This window comes from Chiloscyllium plagiosum, unplaced genomic scaffold (genome assembly GCF_037043375.1).
Source record: "Chiloscyllium plagiosum isolate Xiang-an unplaced genomic scaffold, Cpla_swu_hap1 HiC_scaffold_1, whole genome shotgun sequence".
NCBI lineage: Eukaryota > Metazoa > Chordata > Chondrichthyes > Orectolobiformes > Hemiscylliidae > Chiloscyllium > Chiloscyllium plagiosum.
Window position 1 is genome coordinate 77,149,905 of NW_028270139.1, and position 12,435 is coordinate 77,162,339.

Genomic DNA, 12,435 nt, shown 5'->3' on the forward strand with positions numbered 1-12,435 from the left:
TGCAAACTCCACATAGACAGTCACCCAAGGCTGGAATTGAACTCCCATCCTCCATCTGATAGGCCTAGCCTCTGACTTGATTCTATCTTGAATTAGGGATGAGATTATTGAAGGAATACATTTTGCCTCATGTGGTTCATATTTTCCCCACGTCTATGCTCCAGCATAACTCATTCAACTGTCCAAAAGTAATTTCCATTAAGCAATGGAATACATGCCGGATGATTTAGCAAAAAATGTAAGGTCTTTTCCATCCCTTTAAGTTGATTTCGGGATTATATTTCTTCAATGTTTATTGGTTCCCCCTTACCAGTAGAATTATAGTCCTCTTGCATCTCACTATTGTCTTCCGCAGAAGCAATCATTCTCTCAAGTACAGTTTCAGCAGATCTGGATGAAGGTGATCTATCTGTGGAAACAAGGAAGTTTTGTTGCAATTATGCTTTGGAGCCAAACTGCATCTGAAAAGGAGAAGGACCAAAGAAATATAATAAAATGTATTGTTTGCAGTCAAATGCAGGAAGAAAATATGGACATTAAATTATCATCATCTGATTTTACAAACTGATTTTGATATTCAAATTGAGACAACTATTCTGAACAATTCCTCCCCACTTACTCTACAATGCAATTACTAAGTGAAACAAAAATCTTTATTCAATTACTAGTTTGTATTGATTTTGGTGTCCATCTACAAACTTACTAACTGTACCTCTTATGCTCAAATCCAAATCATTTATATAAATGACAAATTACCAGATATTCAGGATATCTGGTCGGCATGGACAGGTTGGACCGAAGGGTCTGTTTCCGTGCTGTACATCTCTATGACTCTATGACTCGAAATTGCTGAGAAGTTAACAAAATTTTTAATGAAATTGGAAAACATGACCAGATTGTTTCATCTTGAATAACTTGAACTTTTAAAACATCGATTACTTCAAAAGAGTATCAAAAAAAGAAATGTAATAGAAAAAAACTATTGTCTCCATCACAGCAAAAGAGTCACGAAACAAAATGACCAGATATTCGCAGGTAAAGGGACAGCTGGAAAATGGGAAGCCTTCAGAAATGAGATAACAAGAATCCAGAGAAAGTATATTCCTGTCAGGGTGAAAGGGAAGGCTGGTAGGTATAGGGAATGCTGAATGACGAAAGAAATTAAAGGTTTGGTTAAGAAAAAGAAGGAAGCATATGTAAGGTATAGACAGTATAGATCAAGTGAATCCTTAGAAGAGTATAAAAGAAGTAGGAGTATACTTAAGAGGGAAATCAGGAGGGTAAAATGGGGACATGAGATAGCATTGGCAAATAGAATTAAGGAGAATCCGAAGGGTTTTTACAAATACACTAAGGACAAAAGGGTAACTCGTGAGAGAATAGAGCCCTCAAAGATCAGTAAGGCGGCCTTTGTGTGGAGCCACAGAAAATGGGGGAGATACTAAATGAATATTTTGCATCAGTATTTACTGTGGAAAAGGATATGGAAGATATAGACTGTAGGGAAATAGATGATGACATCTTGCAAAATGTCCAGATTACAGAGAAGCAAGTGCTGGATGTCTTGAAACAGTTAAAGGTGGATATCCCTAGGACCTGATCAGGTGTACCCGAGAACTCTGTGGGAAGCTAGAGAAGTGATTACTGGGCCTCTTGTTGAGATATTTGTATCATCGATAGTCACAGGTGAGGTGCCGGAAGACTGGATGTTGGCAAACGTGGTGCCACTGTTTAAGAAGGGCGGTAAAGATAAGCCAGGGAACTATAGATTGGTGAGCCTGACCTCAGTGGTGGGAAAGTTGTTGGAGGGAATCTTGAGGGATAGGATGTACATGTATTTGGAAAGGCAAGGATTGATTAGGGATAGTCAACATGGCTTTGTGCGTGGGAAATCATGTCTCACAAACTTGATTGAGTTTTTTGAAGAAGTAACAGAGAGGATTGATGAGGGCAGAGCAGTGGACGTGATCTATATGGACTTCAGTACGGCATTTGATAAGGATCCCCATGGGAGACTGATTGGCAAGGTTAGATCTCATGGAATACAGGGAGAACTAGCCATTTGGATACAGAACTGGCTCAAAGATAGAAGACAGAGGGTGGTGGTGGAAGTTTGTTTTTCAGACTGGAGGCCTGTGACCAGTGGAGTGTCACAAGGATCGGTGCTGGCTCCATTACTTTTCGTCATTTATATAAATGATTTGGATGTGAGCATAAGAGGTATAGTCAGTAAGTTTGCAGATGACGCCAAAATTGGAGGTGTAGTGGACAGTGAAGGACGATACCTCAGATTACAACGGGATCTTGATCAGGTGGGCCAATGAGCTGAGAAGTGACAGACAGTGTTTAATTTAGATAAATGCGAGGTGCTGCATTTTGGGAAAGCAAATCTTAGCAGGACTTATACACTTAATGGTAAGGTCCTAGGGAGTGTTGCTGAACAAAGAGACCTTGGAGTGCAGGTTCATAGCTCCTTGAAAGTAGATCGCAGGTGGATAGGATAGTGAAGAAGGCATTTGGTATGCTTTCCTTTATTGGTCATTGTATTGAGTACAGGAGTAGGGAGGTCATGTGGCGGCTGTATACGACATTGATTAGCCCACTTTTGGAATATTGCAGGCAATTCTGGTCTCCTTTCTATCAGAAGAACGTTGTGAAACTTGAAAGGGTTCAGAAAAGATTTACAAGGATGTTGGTCAGGGTTGGAGGATTTGAGCTGTGGGGAGAGGTTGAATAGGCTGGGGCTGTTTTCCCTGGAGCTTCAGAGGCTGAGGGGTGACCTTATAGAGGCTTATAAAATCATGAGGGGCATGGATAAGATAAATAAACAAAGTCTTTTCCCTCAAGTGGGGGAGTCCAGAACTAGAGGGCATAGGTTTAGAGTAAGAGGGGAAAGACATAAAAGAGACCTAATGGGCAACTTTTTCATGCAGAGGATGGTGCATGTATGGAATGAGCTGCTAGAGGATGTGGTGCAGATTGGTGCAATTGCAACATTTAAAAGGCACCTGGATATCTTATATGAATAGCAAGATTTTGGAAGGATATGGACCGGGTGCCGGCAGGTGGGACTAGATTGGGTTGGGATATCTGGTTGGCACGGACGAGTTGGACCGAAGGGTCTGTTTCTGTGGTGTATATCTCTATGACTCTATAATGTTGTATTTTTCCAGTGTGAATACTGATGAAATAGCTTCCCCTATCTCCTTTGACTGCATGCACAACTTCCCACTACTGTCCTTGATTGGCCCTAATCTTACTCTAGTCATTCTTTTATTCCTGATACACCTATAGAAAGCTTTAGGGTTTTCCCTGATCCTATCTGCCAACAACTTCTCATGTCCCCTTCTCATTCATCTTAGCTCTCTGTTTAGCGCTTTCACAACTATCTGGTAACTCTCAATCTCCCTAACTGAGCCTTTACATCTCATTCTAACATAAGCCTTCTTCTTTCTCTTGACAAGAGATTCAACTTGCTTTGTAAACCATGGCTCCTGCGCTTGACAGCTTCCTTCCTGTCTGACAGGTGCATACTTATCAAGGACACACAGTAGCTGTTCCTTCAATAAGCTCCACATTTCTATTGTGCCCTTTCCCTGCAGTTTCCTCCCCCATCCGATGCATTGTAAATCTTGCCTAATCGCATCGTAATTGCCTTTCCCCCAGCTGTAGCTCTTGCCCTCCGGTGTAAATTTATCCCTTTCCATTGCTAAAGTAAACATAATTGAATTATAGTCACTATCACCAAAGTGCTCAACTACCTCCAAATCTAACACCTGGCAGGTTCATTACCCAGTACCAAATCTAATAACTCCTATGGTTCCACACACAGATGGCCACGTTGATCTTTAAGAAGCCCTCTTCTCTTAGTTACTCTTTTGCTCCTAATATAACGATAGAATCTCTTTGGATTCTCCTTCACTCTATTTACCAAAGCTATTTCATGTTCCCTTTTTGCCCTCCTGATTTTCTTCTTTCTACTGCCCAAGAATTAAATTTTGAGGGGAGATTGTAAAAATTTGACCCATTTCCTTTAGAATTTAGAAGTTTAAACGGTGATCTGATTGAAGTTTTCAAGATATTAACAGGCAGTGACAACGCAGTTAAAGTATTTCCACAGTTAGAGATTCCAGAACTAGTGGGCAGAGTCTGAAAATTATGGCCAGACTTGATGTTAGGGAGCACTTCCACCTACAACGATTGGTAGAGGCTTGGAACTCTCTTTCAGAAACAGCAGATGATAGAGTCATAGGGTCCTACAACACAGAGAATGGCCTTTTGGCCCAAACTGTTCCATGTTGATCAAAGTACCATACACGCTAACCCTATTTCCCTGCACTTGGCCTGTAGCATTCTAATCCTTTCTGATCCATGTATTTGTCCAAATGCCTTTTAAATGTTGTTAATTAACCCACCTCAACTATTTCCACCGGCAGCTCATTCCATATGTGCACCACCCTATGTGTAAAAAAAAATGCCCCTCAGGTTCCCTTTTATTCCCCCCCCCCACCTTCAAGTGATGTTCTCTAGTCCTCAATTCCCCAATCCTGGGAAAAAGGCTGAGTGCATTCACCCTATCCATGCCTCTCATGATCTTATACGTTTCTTTAAGATCCCCACTCGGTCTCCTATGTTCCAAAGAAAAAGATTTCCTGGCTTGTCCAACCTCTCCCTATAACTCGGACCATTGAGTCCTGGCAACATCCTTGTAAATTTATTATGCACTCTTTCCAGTTTAATAATGTCTTTTGTATAACAAGGTGACCAAAACTCAACACAATACTCCAAGTGCAGCCTCTCAAAATCCCTGTACAACTGTAACATTATGTCCCAATTTCTATACTCTATGCCCAGACTGATGAAGGCCAGTTGTGCCAAACGTCGCCTTCACTGCCCTGTCTATCTGTTACTCCACTTTCAGAGAACCGTGCACCTGAACTCCAAGGTTTTAAGGCTCAATCGTTCACCATGAAACTCCGACCTTGATTTTATTTTCCAAAATGCAAGACCTCACACTTATCTATATTAAATTCCATTTGCCCATTTCTTGGTCCACTTCCTCAACTGATCACGGTCCTGCTGCATTCTCTGAGAACATTCCTCACTATCCATGACACTGCCTTTTTTAGTGTCTTTAGTAAACTTACTAATGATACCTTGTACATTCTCATCCAAATTATTGATATAGATAACAAACAGCAATGGGCCCAGCACCGATCCCTGAGGAACACCAGTAGTCACGGGGCTCCAGTCCGACAAGCATTATTCCATGATGCCAGATCATTTGTCAATTTTAAAACTGAGATAGATAAATCTTTGTTAAGTGAATGTATTAAGGGGCATGGACTAAAGGCAGACATATGGTGTTAGGCCATGATCTCATTGAATGGCGGATAAAGCTCAAGAGGCTGAATAGCCTATGTTCCTATGTTAAAGTCAGCACTGGTGCCAGGGATGTAGGTCCATTCCAGGATATCCTGACAGTAATAAATTGTTCGGGGTACAGCAAGTGGCAGAATGGTGCTGAGGTGGAGATGTTCGAGAGCATCAAGTTCCTAGGAGTGAGGATCACCAACAATCTGTCCTGGTTAGATTGCCACTACAGTTAAGAAAGCAGACAAAGGCTCTTCTACTTCAGGGGTCGAAGGAAATTCAGCATGCCCATAAAGACACTTTCAAATTTGTATCGATGTACCATCGAAAGCATCCTATCTGGATGCATCGCAGTGTGGTATGGCGACTGCTCTTCCCAAGACTGTAAGAAACTGCAGAGTTGTGAACACAGCCCAGCCCATCACGCAAACCAGCCTCACATCAGTTGACTTCATCTATATCTCCCGCCACATCGAGAAAGCAACTAAATAACCAAAGACTCCTCCCACCTCGATTGTACACTCTTCCATCCTCTTCCATTGGGCAGAAGCTGTAAAATTTTGTATACATGTTCTAACAACTTCAAGAACAGCTTCTTCCAGGCTGTTATCAGACTTTTTAATAGAACTCTTTAATGTTAATGTTGATCTCTCACTGCACCTTTGCAGCTGTAACATTGTATAGTGCACTCTGTTCTGTAATCCTGATACACTTGTACAGTACATTTAGGTTGTAAAGCATGCAAGACAACACTTCTCAAGAGCAAATTATTGCAGATGCTGGAATCTGTATTGATAACAAAAAATGCTGGAAATCACAGCCGGTCAGGCAGCATCCATGTGGAGAGAGCAAGCGAATGGTTCAAGTCTAGTTGACGCTTCATCAGAGCTGACATGAAGTATGGAGAGGACAGTATTTATGCTATAGTGTGGGGGTGGAGTACGGGGAGAAAGGTTGCTGATAGTGCAGATTAAGTGATTGGAATGTGAGAATGGCAGAGCAATGGTGTGTTCACCTGCCAAACTGGAAAGAATAGATGGTCCCACTGGAGTGAGGCAAGCGGAGCAAGGACATGGTGACAGAGAATATAATAAGTAAAGAAAGTGAAGGAATGGGAGTGAGTTCACGATCTGAAGGTGCTGAACTAAGTCCAGAACGTGGTACAGTATTTAACCTGAAAATGACATGTTCTTCCAGTTTGCACTGGATTCACTGGAACATTGCAGCATGCCAAGGACAGACAAGTGGGCATGCGAGCAGGATGCTGTGGTAAAATGACTAGCTATGGGAAGGTCAGGGACTTGTGCGCGGACCAGAGGTGTTCTACAAAGCGATCACCCACTGTCTTTGGTTTCTCCAATGTAGAGTCGACCACATTGGATGCAGAGAATGTAGTAGACCAAATTGGAGGAGATACAGGTGAAATGCTGCTTCACCTGGCAAAACTGTCATAGGTCCTGGGATTGTGAGCAGGTAGGTGGTGAAGGGGCAGATCCCTTCCATGCAGTTACATGGGAAGGTGCATTGGGAAGGGGGGTTCATGTTGGTGATCATTGAGGAGCAGACTAGAGTGTCCTAGAGAGAACAGTCCATGCAGAATGCAGACAGGGGGACTGAGGGAAAGATGTGGTGGTGTTCTGCTGGATTTGTTTGAAATGGTGGTGAAAGATTCACCACCATTGTCTGAAATGGTGGTGAATGCAGAAGCTATTGGAATGAGAGTGGAGGGCAAGGGGTATCCAATCATGCTGTTGTGAGTGATGGAAAGAGGCAGGGGCGGAAGCTCAGGTGATTAGGTTGGATGCGGCTGCCGGCTGTGTCAACCACAGTGGGCATGAAGCCACGGTTATGGAAGAAGGAAGCCATATCAGCAGCACTGTTTTGGACGGTGACATTCCTCCAACAAATACAACATTGACAAAAGAACTGGGAGAATGGTATGGAATCCTTACCGGATGTGGGGTGTGAAGAGCTGTAATCAAGGTGGCTATGGGAGTCATTGGCTTTGTAGTGGATTGCAGTGGACAGTTTATTGCCCGAAATGGAGATGGAGGGCAAGGAAAGGAAGGGAAGAGTCGAGATGGACTATGTGAAAGTTATAGAGGGGTGGAAATAGGATGCAAAATTAGCAAATCTTTCAAAGTACAGGCAGGAGCATGAGGCGGCACCAAAACAGTCATCGATGTACTATAAAAAGAGTTGTAGGAGGGGTCTAGTGTAGGACTGGAACAAAGATTGTTCCAGATACCCCATAAATAGGCATAACTGGGACCCATGTGATGCCCATAGCCACTCCTTTGGCTTGGCAGAAGTGAGATAAATTCAAGGCGAAATTGTTCAATGATAGAACAAGTTCAGCCAAGCAGAGGAGAGTGATGATGGATAGGGATTGTTCAAGTCTCTGACTGAGAGCTTTCAGGCCACCAGCATGTGGAATGGGGGTATAAAAGGAATTGGACATCATGGTGGACATTTTTCACTGTATCTTGGCACATGACAGTAATAACTCAAATCAAAAACTGGGGCCCCAATCTGACAAGAAGGGTGGGTTGGGTAGTTACTGAGGAAAATTTGGTAAAACGCAGTGAGAAAATTCACTCAGCCTTGCAGAGAAAACCCCTTAACAAAACTGACATTTAATGAAAAATACTAAAATTTAATTTTTAGAAACAGAAGTGATTTCCTAATTTTCTGTGTCTATTCGTTGGAATAAAATGTAAAATATAGATATATTAATCTGAATAGTATGATGTTCTGGAAGAACAAGACATACTGGAAGATGCTGATTGCATTTTAATTTGTGTTGTGGATGTTAAGATGATGGATTCTTCAGTCACTTCAGTGGATGGGCATTCAGCAAACAAGGAAAAATGGCGAGTTTTCAATCTTGATTTTTATATTTTGATGACTAATTTTTTATTAGATTGTATTTAAAATTATTTTACATTGATGGAATTGATTTTTATAAACAGCTTTGGTTTGCTGTTGCTTACTTTGACAGGCAAACCATCTCACTGAATAGGTTTTTAAGGATGAAATGGTTTGTCATATATAATCTTCCTCTGTCATTTTCTTACATTAAAGACAATTGAACAGATTCCCTTTTTATGCTGCCATGATTTGCAATATGAACATTATAGTGGCGAAGTTGGAATAATGCCTGACATTCTTTTATTCCTACACTTGGGCAGTTTAGCTTTTATTTGATAACTATGTTTGAATCAAAAACGTTGTTATTTGAACTAAACTGAAAATGTGATATAAATTTTACGCTACAACCATTTTTGAAGTATGATTAATGTTATATGCAGAATGGTTCATCACACAAATAAAATGCCCCCTTTTCAGTCAGATTATATTAGGAAAGAAGGAAGAATTTATAGTGGATCGGATTTGAATGAGGGAATCATCCAGAAGGAGTGAGATCATAGGCTGAATTTTAATTCTAAGAATAAAACACAGTAAAGCATGCAGCAATATGTTGAAAGATGTGCAGATTAGGTGGATTAGCCATGCTAAATTCCACCACAATGTCCAGGTGGATTAGCTGTGGTAAATGCAAGGTTACAGAGATGGGGTGGGAGCTGGGTCTAGTTCCCCATAGTGTTGTTCGGAGAGTCAGTGCAGATTCAATGGACTGATTAGCCTCTATCTGCACTTGAGGGATTCTATGATTCTATATTGCTGAAGTAGCGAAAGCACTGAAATGGAAGACTTTGATATTTAGAGGAAACGCTTGATTGTTTTTATTGCTTTTTCTTGTGTCCACTGTGGGATTATGAGAAAGACTTTAAAGCAGCGGTGTTTAAGAAAGATTTTAGCTTTAAGAATTGTTGGTGCAAAGGAGAAACAAAACTTGTTAGAAGTGGTTATAGGTTTTGATGAAATATAGGAATTTCAATCAAAACTAGCAGAGGTGAGGCCCAGAATATTTGTAAACGAAGACAAGATAGTTAGTGAATACAGTGATTAATCTGGAATTGACTAATCAATGGAGTCGATCATTCATGAATTGGAATATCCTTTATTGTCACATATACTCAAGTACAAGAGTATAGTAAAAGTTTTACAAATCTACCTCTTATGGCACCATCTTAGATATGAATACCTAGGTACAAGTCTTAGACACAAAGAGGTATAAACAAGAAAAGTGGTTACATTACATTACAGTGATTCATTGTATAAGTTAGAAAGAAAACATAGTTAAAAGGGTAGACATTATAATCAGATAAACATAATACAAATAAACACAGCGTGGGGCCTTTCGCATGTGATCTGTCCACCCGCGCCAGACCCCAGTCCAGCGACCCAGTCCTGCTCTGCACCGACTAAAGGCTCCAAGCCTTTAGTCTGCTCTGCACCGACTGTCAGCTGCTCCAAGATCGGTTTTCACTGGAACTCTCTTCCTGCGCCAGCCTCAGCCCAGGACTGCTTCCCTGTGCTTATCTCTGCCCAGGACTGCTTCCCTGTGCCGGTCTCCGCTCCAGGACTGTTTCCTCATGCCGGTCTCCGCTCCAGGACTGCTTCCCCCTGCCTGTATCCGCTCCAGGACTGCTTCCCCAAGCCAGTCTCCGCTCCAGGACTGCTTCCCCGTGCCGGTCTCTGCTCCAGGACTGTTTCCTCGCGGCCGTCTCCGCTCCAGGACTGCTTCCCCATGCCAGTCTCCGCTCCGGGACTGCTTCCCCATGCCGATCTCCGCTCCAGGACTGCTTCCCCATGCCGATCTCTGCTCCAGGACTGCTTCCCCGTGCCGGTATCTGCTCCAGGACTGCTTCCCCATGCTGGTCTCAGCTCTGGGGCTGCATTCCCTCACTGGTCTCCGCTCCAGGACTGCTTCCCTGTGCCGGTATCTGCTCCAGGACTGCTTCCCCATGCTGGTATCTGCTCCAGGACTGCTTCCCCGAGCTGGTATCCGCTCCGGGACTGCTTCCCCATGCCGAATTCTGCTCCAGGACTGCTTCCCCGTGCCGGTCTCCGCTCTGGGACTGCATCCCCTCTCCTATCCGTGCCCCTCATAATTTTGTAAACCTCTACAAGGTCACCCCTCAACCTCTGACGCTCCAGGGAAAACAGCCCCAGCCTGTTCAGCCTCTCCCTGTAGCTCAGATCCTGAGAGACAGGATGTTCATGTATTTGGAAAGGCAAGGATTGATTCGGGGTCGTCAACATGACTTTGTGCTTGGGAAATCATGTATCACAAACTTGACTGAGTTTTTTGAAGAAGTAACAAAGAGGACTGATGAGGACAGAGCAGTAGATGTGATCTATATGGACTTCAGTAAGGCGTTCAACAAGGTTCCCCATGGGAGGCTGATTAGCAAGGTTAGATCTCATGGAATACAGGGAGAACTAGCCATTTGGATACAGAACTGGCTCAAAGGTAGAAGACAGAAGGTGGTGGTGGAGGGTTGTTTTTCAGACTGGAGGCCTGTGACCAGTGGAGTGCCACAAGGATCGGTGCTGGGTCCTCTACTTTTTGTCATTTACATAAATGATTTGGATTTGAGCATAAGAGGTACAGTTAGTAAGTTTGCAGATGACACCAAAATTGGTGGTGTAGTGGAGAGTGAGGAGGGTTACCTAGATTACAACAGGATCTGGACCAAATGGGCCAAAGGCTGAGACGTGGCAGTTGGAGTTTAATTCAGATAAATATGAGGTGCTGCATTTTGGGAAAGCAAATCTTAGCAAGACTTATACACTTAATGGTAAGGTCCTAGGGAGTGTTGCTGAACAAAGAGACCTTGGAGTGCAGGTTCATAGCTCCTTGAAAGTGGAGTCGCAGGTAGATAGGATAGTGAAGAAGGCATTTGGTATGCTTTCCTTCATTGGTCAGAGTATTGAGTACAGGAGTTGGGAGGTCATGTTGCAGCTGTACAGGACATTGGTTAGGCCACTGTTGGAATATTGCGTGCAATTCTGGTCTCCTTCCTATTGGAAAAATGTTTTGAAACTTGAAAGGGTTCAGAAAAGATTTACAAGGATGTTGGTCAGGGTTGGAGGATTTAAGCTATAGGGAGAGGCTGAACAGGCTGGGGCTGTTTTCCCTGGAGCGTCGGAGGCTGAGGGGTGACCTTATAGAGGTTTACAAAATTATGAGGGGCATGGATAGGATAAATAGACAAAGTCTTTTCCGTGGGGTGGGAGAGTCCAGAACTAGAGGGCATAGGTTTAGGGTGAGAGGGGAAAGATATAAAAGAGATCTAAGGGGCAACTTTTTCACGCAGAGTGTGGTATGTAATGAATGAGCTGCCAGAGGATGTAGAGGAGGCTGGTAAAATTTCAACATTTAAGAGGCATTTGGATGGGTATATGAATAGGAAGGGTTTGGAGGGATATGGGCTGGGTGCTGGCAGGTGGGACTAGATAGGGTTGGGATATCTGGTCAGCGTGGACAGGTTGGACCGAAGGGTCTGTCTCCGTGCTGTACATCTCTATGACTCTATGACTCTAAATTGCTGAGAAGTTAACAATTTTTTTAATGAAATTGGAAAACATGACCAGATTGTTTGATCTTGAATAACTTGAACTTTTAACACATCGATTACTTCAAAAGAGTATCAAAAAAGAAATGTAATAGAAAAAACTATTGTCTTCATCACAGCAAAAGAGTCACTAAACAAAAAGAATATAGTGGGCGGCAACGTGGCACAGTGGTTAGCACTGTTGCCTCACAGCGCCAGAGACTCGGGTTCAATTCCTGCTTCAGGCGACTGACTGTGTGGAGTTTGCACATTCTCCCCGTGACTGTGTGGGTTTGCTCAGGTTTCCTCCCACAATCCAAAAAATGCGCAGGTTAGGTGAATTGGCCATGCTAAATTGCCCATAGTGTTTGGTGAAGGGGTAAATGTAGGGGAATGGGTCTGGGTGGGTTACGCTTCGGAGGGTCGGGGTGGACTTGTTGGGCCGAAGGGCCTGTTTCCACACTGTAAATAATCTAATCTAATCTAAATTTCTGCCTCCAATCAGCTTTCGAAAGTTCTTGCCTAATACCGTCAAAATTGGCCTTTCTCCAATTTAGAACTTCAACGTTTAGATCTGGTCTATCCTTTTCCATCACTA

The 12,435-nt window shown here is 42.9% G+C and overlaps 1 protein-coding gene across 1 annotated transcript in view; it reads right to left on the minus strand.

The window, feature by feature from the left end:
- The window catches only part of LOC148152146 (uncharacterized), a 173,984-nt gene that overhangs the window by 41,514 nt on the left and 120,035 nt on the right, over positions 1-12,435 (minus strand). The window contains exon 15 of the mRNA XM_087991054.1: positions 311-409. Coding sequence (XP_087847180.1) covers positions 311-409 — 99 coding nt within the window. The remainder of the gene's footprint in view (positions 1-310; positions 410-12,435) is intronic.